At 37.8% G+C, this 16759-nt stretch overlaps 1 protein-coding gene across 1 annotated transcript in view; it reads left to right on the top strand.

Annotated features, from left to right (window-relative positions):
- Positions 1 to 16759, top strand: part of WLS (Wnt ligand secretion mediator) — a 159651-nt gene that overhangs the window by 61691 nt on the left and 81201 nt on the right. The window contains exon 2 of the mRNA XM_007959377.2: positions 4017 to 4289. Within this exon, the coding sequence (XP_007957568.1) occupies positions 4017 to 4289 (273 nt within the window). The remainder of the gene's footprint in view (positions 1 to 4016; positions 4290 to 16759) is intronic.

Genomic DNA, 16759 nt, shown 5'->3' with positions numbered 1-16759 from the left:
GACTTGTTCATTGCAAACACCTTTTTTCAACAACACAAACGGAGGCTGTTCACATCCAAATTACATGGATTATTTTCTAATGTTGAACCATCCTTGCAATACCTAGTACGAATCCCACTTGGTCATGATGTATTATTTTTCTGATAGGATGTTGGATTCGATTGGGTTGGATTTTGTTGAGAATTTTTATACCTATCTTTATGAGGGATATTGATCTATGTTTTTCTGTATTTAGTGGTATCTTTATCAGAGTTATGTTTACTTCATAGAATGAGTATGGGAGTATTCCATCCTATTCTGTGTTCTGTAATAGTTTGAGTAAAATTTATGTCAGCTCTTCTCTGAATGTTTGGTAGAATTTGTCAGTGAAGCTATTGGGGCCAGGGTTTTTTTTGGAGGTTTTCTTTTTTTTAATGACCTCTTCAATTTCTTCTTTTGTGATGGATCTGCTCAAATTTTCTATCTCAGATTGTATTAGCTTGGATATGTAGTGAGTTTCTGGAAATTTGTCTGTTTCTTTTAGATTTTCAAATTTGTTGGAGTACAGTTGTTCACAATATTGTTATTGTTGTTACGTATTGTCGAGTCAGCTTTGGCTCTTAGCGACCCTATGTACAATATAAAACACTGCCCAGTCCATATCAGTATTTCATTGCTATTCATAAGGTTTTCACTGGCTAATTCTTTAAGAAGTGAGTGGCCTCTTCCTTCTTCTGAGTCTGTCTTAGTCTGGAAGCTCCACTGAAACCTGTCCACCAGCCTCACAGCAACACAAAAGCTACCACAGTAAGACAAATTGACAGGCAAGTGGTGGTAGTATTCTGTTACTATCCTTTTTTTTCAGTGGGTTCTATTGTGATGTTACCTATTTTGTTTCTTGTATGTGTAATTTGCATCTTCTCCTTCTCTTTCCTTTTTTAAATTTGTCAATTTTATTAATCCTTTCAAAGAAATCAACTTTTAGTGTTGCTGATTTTATTTTTTTCTGTTTTCTGTTTCATTTATTTCTGCTCAAATTTTTATTATTTCTTTTCTTCCAATGATTGCAGAATTTTATTGCTATTCTTTTTCTAATTGTTGGAAATGTTGGATTAAGGTGTTAATTTTGGTTCTTCTTTTTTGATGTGTGTATTAATTGCTACAAATTGCCCTGTATGCAGTCCTTTTGCTGTATCCCATAGATTTTGATATGTTGTATCCTTTGGTTACCTACTGCTGCTCTGATGGGAATTATACCACAAATGCGATGATTTGAACAAACAAGAGTTTATTCTCTTAGTTTTGGAGGCTAGTAGTCCGAGTTCAAAGTGCCAGGCTCTAGGGGCTTGTTGAAAGCCCCTCGACTTTGGGCTTCAGCTCTGCCTCTTGTTCCCAGCCCACTGAAGCTAGAAGCATCTCTTCACTCAGGCAGCTGCTGGCTGCTGAGGCTGACAAACCCAAGATCAATAAGTAAAAAGGCACAGCCCCTGATATTACCAAACCACATGGCAGGCCATTGATTCAAGTCTGTTAAAAGTCCTAAGATTGTCAGAACATGACAGGCTGCTGAATGAAGACTTGGCTACATGCAGGGTCCAAGTGTGCCAAAAAGCTAGAGACTATTCCTCAAAGTTGCTTCTTATGTACTGGAAGCAGCCCACATCCCTAAAGCAGCTACTCAGCTGTTCCAGTAGATTCCACCATGGAGTTAATTACAGACTCATCATGGGGAATACTACATCCACTTGTCTGACCACTCAACAGGCCAAGCCAAGTTGACACAGAACGTTAACTATCACATTGTTTTATTCTCACTTGATTCAAGGCAATTTGTTTATTTCATTGTTTTGTTACCCAGTAGTTTTTAAGCAGGGTGTTACTTGTTTCCATGTATTTGATTTATTTTCCTTGATCTTCCTGTTGTTGATTTCTAATTTATAATATTATGGGCTGATAAGGTGCTTTATAGTTTTCAGTGTTTTAAAATTTAATATTCCATGTGTACTGGAAAAAATGTCATTCTGCTGTTGTAGGGTTGAGTGTTCTCAATATGTCTGTGAAGTCTAGTTGGTTGGTGGGTTGATTGTGTTGTTTAAATCTTCTGTATCTTTGCTGAGTTTCTTTCTAGTTGTTCCGTCTTTCATCTCAAGTTATATTAAAGTCTCCTACTATTAATTGTAAGGAGCTTTGGTGGCATAGTGGATAAGGCATTGGCTGCTTACCAGAAGGTCATCTGCTAAAGCCCACCAGCTGCTCTGTAGGAGGAGGATGAGGAAATGTACTTCTATAAAGATTTACAGCCTTGGAAACCCAACGGGGGTCACTATGAGTTGGAATCGAGTTGATGGCAGTGGGTTGGGTATGTTACTATTATTGTGAAGCAGTCTTTTTATTAATGTTGTTAAAATTTGATTTTTGTATTTTGGGCCTGTTTTATTGTGTCTATAGATTTTTATTATAATTATGTGTGGATAGAAACTTTAACAATTAAATGATGTCCTTCTTTATCTCTTTCGTTGGTTTTTGCTTCAAATTCTATTTATCAGAAATTAATATTTCCACTCCTGCTCTTTTATTGTTACCATTTTGTTTTATATGTGTTTTTTCACCCTTTGATTTTTAGCTTATTTTTGTCTTTGTATCTAAGATATAGCTCTTATAGACAGTATGTTGTTAGGTCATGTTTTCTTATACATTCTGCTACTCTCTTTATCTTGACTGGTGCATTTAATATATTTATTTTTACTGTAATTATTGAGAGGTATGCGTTTACTGCTGTCATTTTGTCATGTGTTTATGTATGTGTGTGTGTATGTGGTGTTAATGCTTTATTTGTTCTATGTATTTTTCTGTGCTGAGTTCATTTTCTTTATGTATTTTCTTAGTTCTTCATTGCTGTCATTTTAGTGTTTACTGAGTCTTAATGTTTTTTCTTATTTTGGTAAGAAGGTTTATCAATTTTCTTTGAAGTTTCTCTGTAATTTATTAGTATCTTTCACATTTAAAACAGTCCATTCTATCTTGATATTGACTTGACTTCTTACCCATTTGAAAGTTCTATAACTATACCACTTATTCCTTCTTTTTGCTTTGTAGTTGTCATTGTTTACAAAATGACATCTCAGAGTCCCTTTTTTTTTCAATCTTGTAAGTTTATTTTATTTTTGATACTGTTATACCTGAGTTGATTTGTGGATAATGTTGTTGTGTGTCTTGATCTCAGGTTATTTTCTGGCATTGGTAGTTCTCTGAGTTTCACCTCCTGACAGGTGCCAAGCTAAGTGGGGTCCTGAGGTCAGCAGAGTTCTTACTGTCAGTCAAAAGCTGTGTTACACAATTTTAACACAAAGAGAAATCTTAGACACCACTTACCTTGTTTCTCAGATGAGGGTCCTGAAACTAGTATAGATTTAACTGACTTAACCAAGATTAACTGACAGCTAAGTTGTTTTACTTGTCTGCAAACTCAGAGACTTGCTTGCTGGGGCACCTGAATCTTCCCAAGTGCTCAGACAGGTGGAAAAACTATAGCCAGTTGATTTTATGGCATTTATTTGGCATGAGGAGCTAACTGAATGAAACTGGTTACAGAAGTCTTCTTCAAATAAAAGTAATTGAAAACATGATGGGAAAACTCTTAGGAATACTTTGATGACACCTCTTGTGGTCACTGAGCAAGTGACCTGGGTAGCACAAGCTGTTTGCACTCAACTATACCTACCCAGCAGTATCACAGAAGAAAGGCCTGGCAGTCTTCTCTCATAAAGATCACAGCCAGGAAAACTCTATGTGGCAGTTCTACTCTGTCACACAAGGGGTCACCACATGTCAGAATACAGTTTTTTTTTTTTTTTTTTTTTTAAACAATCCCTGAAGGATCCTTGCCTGCATTGGGGAGATCCCTGAGATTTTGCTAATCCCAAATTATAGAAGGAAGTACAAACAATAGAAAGAAGACAGTAGTGGAAAGAATGGTAGCTAGAAATGATGACTTTAGTAGATAGTTTTTCTAAAACAGGAAAACATTCTCTTTTCAGCTCCTGGGCCAACGACAGCAGTGTCCTACATGTCAGTAAAATGTGTGGATACCCATAAAAACCATCACAAGACAAAATGGCTAATGCCTTGGGGACCCAACCAGTGTGACAAGATCCGAGACTTCAATGAAGCAATTACAAAGGAAATTCAAGCCAATGACATTGTATTTTCTGTCCACATTCCCCTTCCTTCCATGGAGATGAGTCCTTGGTTCCAGTTCATGCTGTTTATACTGCAGCTGGACATTGCATTCAGACTGAACAACCAAATCCGTAAGTACATTCATCCTCTCATCCCTTCTCTTGCCTTTAGGATTTCCTCCCACCCATAGGTTTCTTAGAGCCAATTGTATTAACGGTAAAAATGATCATAATGAGAGCTGACAATTATTGACTGCTTACTACTCACCAGACACTTTTCTGGGTAAGTTACATGTACTAACCTACTTAATATTCCTGGAAATTCCTTGGAGGTAGGTCTCACTATTATTTTCTAGATGGAAAACTTGAGCACCAGTGAGGTTGGCCAAAGTCAGAAGGCCAGAGTAGAAGAGTTGGGACTACACTCTGGCAGGCTGGCTGTAGAGCCCTGCCCTAACCACCAAGCCAGTATCACCTCTTTAGTGAGATTTTGGGTGCACATTTTGAACTAAAATTTCTACATTTTGTATATTTTTCATTATTACCATGCAACCATTTTATAATCACAAAATTATGTGTTTTAGTGTTACATGTTACAAATTTGATTCTCTCAGCTCACCTAGAGTGATTGAGGGCTTATGAAAGATCCCTAGTTTCAAAATGTTTTTCTCCTATTGGGTTTGGACAGTGCCATCACTTTAGAAAATGATCCCTTCAGGATGAGAGTACACCTCTTTCCCCTCCTGGGCACAGCAGCCTCTCCTCACACGGGCATGGCCTCAGGAGAAGGGAGCCCAGAGCAGAGATGTATCTGAACAGAAGATCCAGGTGTATAAGGTTGTGGAGAATGAGCTAGGTTGAGACCCCTCTGCCACCCTCATTCCTGGCAAAGTAGCTTCTCCTTCAGTGGCCTAGGAGAGCCTTTGCATTATCCATTTGGGATGAGATGAGGGATTGAGGAATGGAGATCACCATGGCAACCAGTCAGTGAGTTGATGATATTAGAAAGTGAAAAGATAAGGTGGATGCAAACTTAAACTCCCTCTTGCACCCTGTAGGAGAGTTCATGGGGGTCCTCCAACCCCAACAGGGACATGATCCAGCTTAGCCTTGCTGGTCCTCTCAGAGGCATCCTCCATGGAGCTGGCTGGGCTGTCTCCAAAACTTGGGGGAGCTGGAAATGAGCCCAGGGAGCAGGTTGCGGTAAAGGAAATCATTCACGGCATCACTTTCTAGGGGCTTTGAGGGAAAAGCAAGTGAGTGGGGTCTACGGAGCCAGGTTCATGCTTGTCCGTGGCCTGGGGCAAAATTACGGTCTCACTCACTGAAGCTGCTCAGTTTCCCAGATGGAGTTCTAGATCAGAGCTCCAGAGTCTCACCGCCACCTCCTGTATTGGGGGAAGGTTGGAAGAAAGTTTGATAAATGGTACATGATAGTTATGATCTTCATCTCAGAGATGGTCATCGTGTGTCTGTGCCTGCACTAGGTTGGCATGCATGGGCATATTCCAAAAAGGAATTTATGCCAAAGAAAGACTTACTCATACATGTACACACATATATGTACAAACACTGTTGGGAATACCAAGAAATTAGAAACATCCTAATTGTCCATCAATAGATTTTCCATCAACTTAAAAATAAAAGAAGAGGAGCAGAAGTTTGAAGCATATCTATCTATCTATCTATCTATATAATTTTATTTTAATTTTTACTAATTCAGGTTATTGTTTTAGCTTACCCAGTTGCAGTTCAGGACTCTGAAGGCATGGGACATAAAAACATTTCATGTATGTGTAGAGAAGATTTCTAGAAGGAAGATCTATGTGTGGCATCTGGAGACAGTACAAGGAATCTTAAATTGAGAAGGTAGAAAACATTTACTGAAATGGAATCAAAGATGAGAGGGATAGAGAAAAAAAAATGTATTGAAGACAGCTCTGCCTGGGACCTGTCCATAGATTAAAACCAAAAAAACCAAAATCACTGCTGTCGAGTTGGATCCGACTCATAGCGACCCCTCCTTGGGTTTCTGAGGTGGTAACAGTACAGTAGATTGCTCAACCTTCCTTCTGAGGAGTGGCTGGTGGGTTTGAACTGCCAGCCTTATGGTTAGCAGTCAAATGCCTTAGGCACTACGCCACCCAGTAAATACTAGATACTGAGAATACATGGTTGAAGAAGACATGGTTCCTGTAAGGGAAGAGGGTGGTTGGTAAACAGTCACCAATAAATGTATAAAATACCTGAAACCGTGTGGTTATCAAGATAACCAGATTTAACTTAAACCTTTTAAGATTGTAACTTAAACCTACAAATAAGAATGAATGTGGTATATACTAGAACAAGAGTACTATGCAGTGTAATGTATGAGCTCCAGGAAGTAAAGAATCTTCCATGAGGTTAAAAACTGTGAGTTTAGAGCTATTTTATGAATCTTGAGGTTTGAATTTTAGTGTTTCTAGTTTCAAGAGTGTATTTAAGAGAAGAACAAGGACGTAAGAGGAGTCAGGGTAGGATGAGATAGGTAGATTGACTGACTGTTTTGGAGTTGAGATCCAGAACATAGTATTCTGTTATCTGAGCTGGTTACCTGTAGCTTATTTCAGGTATAACATCTCCTAGACAAACTTCTTCTAGCTCCAAGCATAAAGGAAAATATTCACTCTATAATAAGAAATTAAATTATAATTATGTATAGGTTGAATTAGTGCTGGGTAACAAATTACCCCAAAATGTAGTGGATAAAAGCAACAAATACTTATTATCTCTTCTTTCTGTGCATCAGGAATCTGGGCACAGCTCAGATTGGAAGTGTCTGATTCAACCAAACTGTTGGCCTTATGGGCAGTCTCATCAGAAGGCTTGACTGAGGGTGAGGGATACACTCAATTATTATTAAATTATATTAAACCATATTAAAATATGGTTCAGCCTCACTTTTGTGGTTGTTGGCAAGCTCAGTCCCCTTACTACATGGGCTGCCTCACAACATGGCAGCTGGCTTTTCCCAGAGTGAGTGGTCTAAAAGAGAACGAGGGAGAGTACGTGTGCCCAAAACAGAAGCCACAGTCTCTTTGTAAACCAGCCTTGGAAGTGACATCCCATCACTTCTGTTATATTTTATTCATTTCAACTGAATCAATAAATCCAGCCCACACTCAAGGAGGGGATTATGCAAAGGTGTGAATACAGGAGATGGAGATCTTTGGGGTCCATCTTAGAGGCTGCCTATGACATACTTTCAAAGGAGCCAGACAACAGTTTCATTTTATATATATTCACTGATTTGTTGTTATCCACACAAAAAGGCAGGACAGCAGAATGTTTAAGAGCATGGGCTTACAAGTCTTTCAGAGACGAGTTTAAATCCCCACAAGCTCTACAAACTTGGGCAAGTTATACAATCTCTCTGAGCCTCAGTTTCCTCATTGATAAAATACAGGTAATAATGTCTAATTAACCAAATTACTCTATGGAATAAATTAGTTTATGTAAAACTCTTGGTGCATAGTAAGTGCTCAGTATATAAAGTAGGTCTTATAATTTTCTGTTCAGCCCTACTTCTGAAATTCAGCCTGCTCTTTAGTTCCTGTTTCTGTGTCTTAGATGGCTTACTGAACTTACAGGTATTAGTCTTCATGAAAAAGATAACTCTAATCTTACCCTTCCCCTGCTCAAAGCACTTTCAATGACTAACAAATAATTCTTGGCATTCAGAGTCTTCATTCTGGCCCCTGGCTGTTTTCTAACCTCATCTTTCACTGCTAATCTCTGAGCATTCTCTGTATCCTCACACAGGAATAATATTCTTTATACACACTCAGCCACTCCTTGGAAGGAAGATTGGGCAATCTACTTGCATAGAGATACCTCCTCAGAAACCCAAGGAGGGGTCGCTGTGAGTCGGGTCTGACACCACAGCTCTGTGTTTGGTTTGGTTTGGTGTACACACTCAGAGATTTTTTCTTTTTGCACCTTTGCTCATATTGATCCTACCTATCACCCTCTTCCCACAAACAGATCCTTCTCACAAGCCTACTCATTCTTTAGGACATTCCATTTGTTACATGTTCCTGGAGCCTTCCTTGATACTCTCTATGTAATTTTCTTCTTTCTTTCCCTTCTGAATATTATTTATCCTTCCTTGAACACCTTTGGTTTGTTACTGGCCCTGGCATGTTTACTAGCCTTGCAGCCTGGACAACTGGATAATTTTCTAAAACTCCTTACTCGATTGTAAACTCTTCGTGGGCAGGTTGTGCATTATGTTCACATTTATGTAGTCCACAGCCTTGTGTATGGGGACCTATGGATGAAAGTGGTTCTTGGATTGTGTCATTCTCCTGCCAAAAAAGGAACATAAAGCAACTGGCTGAGGTGCTTGTCCCTTTTCCACTCTAAAATAAGATTTTTGTTATTTCAATAGCATTTCAATCATCAATGACACTGACACTCAAACTAATTCTGGTCCCAGTTGCTCACATATTTCTTATGTTGATTAAAATATGGTTCATATGTTAAGAATTGACAATAGGATCAAATTACTTTCAAGCAATTTGTTACTGTGTGGAATCATGTTAGTACAATCCAACATTGGGTAGGTATTTGAAGTAATGTTCTATTTTTTGGGTTATAACACGAACTTTGGATCATCTTGCAGTTAAAAGACATTAAATCATTAAATAAATAAATACATAAAAATGCTCATGTTGGCAATGCTTTCACAGAACCATTTCTATATGTAAATAAAATGTGAATGGGTCTTATGTTCTCTATCAAATACATCTTTAGGCTTTAGAACATACTTTATCTTCATCTTGAGAAAGTTTGTATCAAAACTTATTATTTTAAAAAAAGCTGTAAGTTTCTGGTAGCATAAAACCTTAATAGAGACATATTAAAAAAAATTAACAAAATATATGACTGACAGTTCCTTCCAATAAATGTATAAAATACCTGAAACCATATGGCTATCAAGGTAACCAGATTTAAAAAACAATACTACTGATGAGCAGAGGAGCAAGTAGAAGGAAAATTTGGATCTGTTGACTTTAGTGTGAGAAATTTTTCATGTTGGGTTTATGAGAATAATTTTTTCCTAAAATTTCTCTTCTATAAATTTGTTGTGGACATTCAGCAAGACTTCAATATAAGAGTGATGTTGTATCTTTGTTCTTTGATTTCTTAGTGACCTCCATTGAGTTTCCAAGGCTATAAATCTTAACGGAAATAGATTGCCTCATCTCCCTCTCAGGGAGCAGCTTGTTGGTTTGAACCATTGACCATCTGGTCAGCAGCCAAGTGCCTTACCCACTATGCCACCAGAGCTTCTAGATATGTACATACATGTATTTTCATTATATGTGTAAAACTCAAAAGGTCTAAGTTTTCTTCTGATCTTTGTATCAACACATAAGACTGCCTACCCACTTTTTAAATATTATCATTCCTCTGGATTTCTTCCTGGCAGCAAAAAATGGGACAAAGAGAAAAGAGGTTGGGAGTGTAGTGAACAAGATTCTGTTGGTGGACCACTTCCTGTTTATCAAAGATTCCACTCTAACATTGTTACCTTAAATGTAAGGAGAAGTCAGAATTGAGCCTCTAATTTTCTTTAAACTATTCCAGGCAGTCTGCAAAATGAGTTTCAGATTTCGAACAATGAGAAGAGATTTCACATCTGGGTTATAAAATTATGAAATTAAAGCTGGAATTTCTAACAAATGTCTAGTCAGAATTTTCACCTACCTTTGAAGTGTCCTTGAACAGATAAAATAATCTAAGGACTACATGTATCAAATAGCTCCCAGTCATTGGGGGTTAAATGTTTGCTCCTTTTAAACCCTTCAATTTAAAGTCTATACAGGTTTTAGCTAGGATTTGAGAAGTTGACAAATTCTCAGAATACGAGAAAAGTATTGATTTACCCTATAAAACCTCATCACTGCTTCATCAGTTCCAGGATTTAATTAGTCTAGTGCCTTTGGGAGGAAATGATGGCATTATAGGGCAATTCATAATAAAATTGGTTTGAAAATCTGTATGTTATATTTGATTACTGAGAAAGAAAATATTCCTTGCATTTTATATAAAAACATATAATCCACAGTTTAACCTACTTTGTATGACACTGTTAATGGTGGGAAGATGACATTATTTATGCCTTTGTCAATCCTGTGCAACAGAGTGAACTCTAATGTAAACTATGGACTTTAGTTAATAATGATAATAATTATCAATACTGGTGCATCACTCGTAACAACTGTATCACTTGAACAGGAAGTAAGCTGTTAATAATAGAAACTGGGGGAGAAAAGGAGGCTATGAGAACTTACTGTACTTTCAGCATAATTTTTCTGTAAACCTAAAATTTCTCTAAAAAAACAAATTTTATTTTTTTTTAAAGCAATTCTATAGAATCCCAACTTCGCATCTTTTAAACATAAACTTTTCTAAAACCTACAGGGTCATTCAGTGATGTATGTAAAGCAGTGGCCAGTTTTAACTTTTAAATGGTGATATTTTAAAAACAAAAGTCTACAAAAGCTAGAGAGAGGAAGAAAATTGAAGAGAATAATACAGAGACATGTAGATGCTGAGGTAGAGGACTATGGTCGGCAATCCTTATGATGCTCCTTATCTGGGGGCTCTCTGTCCTTGGATTCAATGAACCTCAGGTAGAAACTCTTCAGGAAAAAAAGCAAGTAAATGGTCAAAGCCATTCTTCAAAGGGAAGCATAAAAAAATGCTATTCATGTGGCATTTACATTGTGTTAAGTATTGTAGGTTATCTAGAGATAATTTAAGGTATACAGGAAGATATGTGTAGGTTATATGCAAATACTAAGCCATTTTATATAAGGGACTTGAGCATCTGTGGGTTTTGGTACCTGTGTATATTCTAGTATGGAGAGACCTATCTGTTGAAATCTATAATTGGGTTTTTTTTTTTTTTTTTTGTATATGTGATGGGCTTAGAGTTTTCTGTAAGCACAAATTCTGTTATTTGGAAATATGCTCTAGAGTGGATATACTTCATTTTGTTAAAGAGATGCCCTCCTAAATTATGCCATTCTTTTTGAAGTATATTATCAGTCACCCACTTTATGTACAATAAAACTATGAAAGCTGGAACCAGTGTAAGGCAGAATCCTGTCAGAGAAGCAAAACTCAAAGTATTTTCCACTAATAGAGAGTGATAGAAAAGTGGTTAAGATTGCATCCTGTCAAAGGTAGACAACTTCTGAAAAAGCAAGGTAGTGTCATTGAGTTCTGGCTCTCAGAGATTTCACTGTATATATTTGGGAAATACAGGCTTGGGTTGGCTAAAATGGGGCCCACTTCTAATAGAATTTTACTCTAATGATTACAACTGCAAGTCACATTCTTACCATACCCCCAGACTCTTCAAGGGGCTCCTTTTGAGGAATATGGGTGCAGAGATCAAAGACAGATGATTTTTTTTTAAAACATGTTTCTCCCCAGATTTCAAATCCACAGGCTGTTGAAATGGAGGTACGAAGAGGCAGAAAACATCAAGATATTTTAATCTGTCTTAAATAGCAAACTTAGGATTTTTAGGGGGTTTCAAAATCTCCTAGACTGAAGAAATGTTGGTAAGTGTTGTGGAGTCAGGGAAAGCCAGAAGTCGATTCTGTTTTTAACTGATTAGGTCTTTATGTGTCGCTTACAGCCATGTACTCTACCCTGCAGTCATGGTAAGTTTTACTTGCTTGTTTTATTATTGCCAATGACTAGATGAAGTGGTGGAGGTGGCTCAATATAAGTGATGAATAATGTATTTCCCCAGACTGAAAGCATTTCTGTAAAACAACTTTCTAAGAAAAGAAAATAATTAGAATGATATTATTATCCAGTCATTTTTCAAGTTCAGTGTCTGAGTGTCCTGAGAGAAAGTAGTCTAACTTTTTTGAATTGATGATATCTTTCCAGTTGTGCATCTATTGTGGAATATTAAGTAGATACCAAGTACAGGCAATTAAACAGGAAAAAGGAACAATTTGACAATAGGAAATAAGCAGTCGCATTATCCAAAATTGTAGGGGATGAATTTGTAGAAGGAAGCAAGTCAGGGAATCCTGTGAATTATTATTGACCATCAGCAAGAGTTGTGGTTCTTAAATTCAGATTTTCTGATACCCCTTGGGCAGTGTCCACAAAGAGAGCTTAATAGAGCAGAAGGATTTTATATACCAACAAAAACTGTAACTGTCTCAATGGAGCAGGACTTTGGTAATATGGCATTTATTGTTGTCAACTGCTGTAGAGTTGGACCCAGGCACAACGGAGCAAAATGCTGCTTGGTCCTGCACCACTACTTTGATCAGCTGTGGATTGGATTGTTGTGATCCATAAGGTTTTCAGTGAGTGATTTTCAGAAGTAGATCACCAGCCTTCCTTCCTAGTCTGTCTCCATCTTAGTCTGGAAGCTCCAGTGAAACCTTTTCACCATCATGGCCATATGCAAACCTCCAATGACAGAGGAGTGATGTCTGCACATAAGAACTGGCAGGCAGTTTCACCCAGTCTCCTGAGTGGAAGATGAGTATCCTACACTGAACCACCAATGCTCCTCCCAGTATTGTATTTACACTACGGGACTGTCATGCTTCAGCAAGTGGTCCATGTTAATGAAACATTTTGACGCAACTACGAAGAAGAAATCTGTACCTTCTCATCCTTACCCATTCGTCTATCCTGGGGGTGGGGGGGAGAAAGAGAGGCCTTTGATTCATGACCATGTTGCACTCTGTTTATAAGAAATGTTTCTAAATGGATAATTTTTATTGTAGGCTGGTGTAGCCAAGATTTTTTAAAGTTACCTTTAAAATTTCTTTTACCAAATGATAGGCTTGTGGGGTGAACAATAAAAAATGGAGGTAAACACTCCTTAGATCAACCATATGAGATGAAAAGGACAGGATTTGCCCAGTGATAAAGCTCAGAAGGCAGGAATGGATAGGAAAGAAGGACCCAAGGAAGTGGTAACCATAGGGAGGAAGTGGAAACAGTGCTGTTACATTGTGGGGACTGAATTCAATGTCACAAAATAAAACATGTATGAACAATTGAATTAGAAAACCAGTTTGCTCTGTAAACTTTCACTCAAATCACAATGAAGAGTTAAAAATAAAATTTCTTTACCTGTCTGAATCCAAGTCAATGCCAACAGAAATAAAAACTTCAAAATCTCTCTCTGTCTTCTAATTATGCTCCCCCAACTCCAAAGAAAAATATAACTAAAAAAGCTTAAAATATACCAGAAAGTTCCAGGAGACTTAAATGGAGTTGGGGTTGAAGAGGGTGTGGAAGGTAGAGAGGTTGTCAATATTTGAGATGGATTTACATGGTCAGTCTCTTTCTGTCTATAGAGCTTTGAGTCTCCTTCAAATCAAGGCTAGAATCTAGAATTTACTAGTGTCAAGAGTCTTACCTACAAATTGGGATAGAAAGGAACTGTAAGATCTTAGGAGGAGACTGTTTGATGATTAACTCAGCGTAGTAAAGATCGGGTATATGTTATTTGTTCACTTTGATTCATGGATTATCTTTACTTTTGAGGAAATGAATCTTCAGGCACATCTGTACAATTCTCCCTTTGGAACTAACCATTGCAAACATGTTTATATTGGCAGGAGTGTGGTAACCTCTGGCTTTATTTTATTTGGGATGTGATTATTAAGAATATTCCTTGCTGATGGACACTGGGAGGAGGTAACTATGGGGAGGAAGTGGGAGGGGAGCTGCTGCATTGTAAATTTTGGTCAATGACATGAGACAAGGTATATGTGAACTGCTGTATGAAAAATGAATTTACTCTGTAAATCTTCACCCAAATCCTAATAAAAAAAAAAAAAAAAGAACATTCTTTGGTCAGCATCACTGTAAAACTCTCTGGATCTCTATATCTGGTTCGAAGGTTTATGTAATGTATTTCCAAATGAAGGAATCAAATCTAGAAACAGCACTGGGCTCCTCCAAAACATCCCAGGATTTTATAGTGAGGTTATGGCCTGCTTTGTCCAGTCTTCACACTTTTCTCCAGTCATCCATTGGCTTACTGTTCAGTTTTACATTAGGAAGTAGATTGTATTGGACTGGTATCTAGTTTTTACAAAACACTGGATTGTGGTGTTGAATGATTTGCAGAACAATTTAGTAAACATCTACCATGTTGTCAGACTTTTAGCACTGGAAGGGCCGTTAGGATGTTGTTGATCTAAGAATCTTTAACCAGGCAGCCTAGTTTCAAGTTCAGAGGCTAGATGATCCCCCTGATAATCTATGTAAAACTTTGGCCATATTTGCATATATGTATCCTTGGAAGGAAGGTTGAACAATCTACCATAGTGATACTGCCTCAGAAACCCAAGGCGGGGTCGCTATGAGTCAAGTCCGACTAGATGGCACACAACAACAACAACATATTTTAAATCAAGAAGGTTTGTGTCTTTGACCTTGCTTCCAAATGAGTACGTGTCACCAAAATGTTAAAGGATTAGTCCTTTAATTGAACAAGTGAAGAAACCTTTAACCCAGTGATACTCGCTCACTGTAGCACAGCTGGCTTGAGGCAGAACAGGATTTCCTATTTGTGCATGAACAGCATAGATAGGTAGATGGTACATTACAGTAAGTATTCAACTATATACAGGTCAGTGTGCCTTTTACCAAATCAGTGGCCTCTACTATTCTTAGACAGTAGTTGAGCTAGTCATTCTAAAATGGTGTATTTTCTCCTTTTTTAAGTCTCCCAATATGTAGTTCAAGGAATACAGTGCAATCTAGAATCTAGACTAAGAGGCAGGCTGGTCCTGTTTATAGTGCCACAGCTGCACATCACCCACGTGTCTCATTTCCTGCTCTGAAGTTAGAATGTAAATGAGGGGATTCTCTTTTGCATCCATAACAAGTATATCCTGGTTGCTAAAATAAAAGCCTAGTGACATCATTGAACAATGTGAACAGTGAAGCAGACAGCAGCCATAGATTCTGAGATGGCATCTCTGGAATACAGAGGGTGTGTTGTGTTTTTCCCTCCCTTCTAATTTTTGGTCATGTTGTCTGTATTAAAATACAAGTCAGTCATAACATAGCTAATGTGAGGTTTGTTTAATGATGAACCTTTGTCTCAGGAAAAATGAAGGAAGGTTGTTTTCTGGATCATTCGGTAGACATAGGTAGAAAAATCCTTTGTTAATCAAGGGGGAATTTCACTTGCAAAAGTACCAGAGACTCTAAATTGGAAAAAACCATTTCTCCCAACAGGTACTAGCTATACACTGAAACTAGAAATGGTTCCATTTTCTTTCTTGATTTAGTGAGTTCATAGTAATAGTGTTAGTAAGAGAGGTAGAGAGAGGTAGGTTAAAGGAAGAAGAGGTTCTGGCTTTGTAATTGTTCCAGTCTAGATTGTTTCCTAAATAATTGTCCAAAGAATCTGTTTTTCGTGTCTTGGCAATTATTCACATTATGACTATAAAAGAAAGCCCAGGCTTAACTAACAAGCAAGATCATGCCTTCTTGAGTGGTAAGGTTTGTAGAAGATTATGAATACTTAAATTTAGTAGCTAAAAAAAGTTACTCTCAAATAAGAAAGAGAGTTCTAGTATTTGGAGTGTTTAGCAGTGAAAAGGCTACCTATGCAAGTAGTAAGCAGGCTGCCATTAGTAGTAGTCAAGCAGAAGCTGGCTGATGGGGTTAATAATGGTGGCCCACAATGATAGCTTACATTGAATGGTGATTTCTTTACAAAGCACTTTTGTACTGTAGAAGCTGGAGGTTTTCTTTGCCAATCAGTTGTTTCTGCCCTGTGTGCTTTTCTTGCAGCACTTGCTAGCCTCCCTTTTCTTCAGAGGGTCAGCTTCCATCACTCCTGATGAGTGGTCAGCTGACCACACAATCCGGCCCCTGGCTTCAGATGATTGCATCAGGATGGGCATTTGACCCAAGGGCTTTAATCATATCCTCTGTTGTAAGAAATTGAGATTCAATAATTCTGGGCCAGCCTTCATTGACATTTAAACTGAGGGCCACCTGGGCAGTCATCATTCATCAGGTGTATGGAGAAGCAGAGAAAGTTGATTGGAAAGGAGAAAAAAAAAAAAACCAGAAAGATAAAAGGGAGAATAAAGGATCATACAGTGTGATCATGATAGTCTACAGGAGATGACTTTTCTCCTGACACCTTTCTACTCCTGCTGCCAGTCCCTCAAGCTACCAGCACTTTCCTGATATACCCCTGTATCCTTTCAGCTAATTAGCTAATTTTCTTTTTTCTACTTAAGCTCAAAACCGAAACCAAACTCATTACCATTGAGTCAGTTCTGACTCATAATGACCCCTGCCCCCTCCAGTTGGGTTTCCAGGGCTGTAAATCTACAGAAGCAGACTACCTCATCTTTCTTCTGTGGAGCAACTGGTGGGTTCACACCATCAACCTTTCTGTTAGCAGCCAAATGCCTTAACCACCATACCACCAGAGAGCTTTCTCCTCTCCTTAAGCTAGTGTGGGTGAAATCCTATTACTTGTAACCAAATTTATTTCATCTGATCATCTCAATTCTTTTTTTTTTTTT

The sequence above is a fragment of the Orycteropus afer genome, unplaced genomic scaffold (genome assembly GCF_000298275.1).
Source record: "Orycteropus afer afer isolate SDZICR_OR568_19922 unplaced genomic scaffold, OryAfe1.0 scaffold00016, whole genome shotgun sequence".
NCBI lineage: Eukaryota > Metazoa > Chordata > Mammalia > Tubulidentata > Orycteropodidae > Orycteropus > Orycteropus afer.
This window is presented reverse-complemented; position numbering and strand designations above follow the sequence as displayed.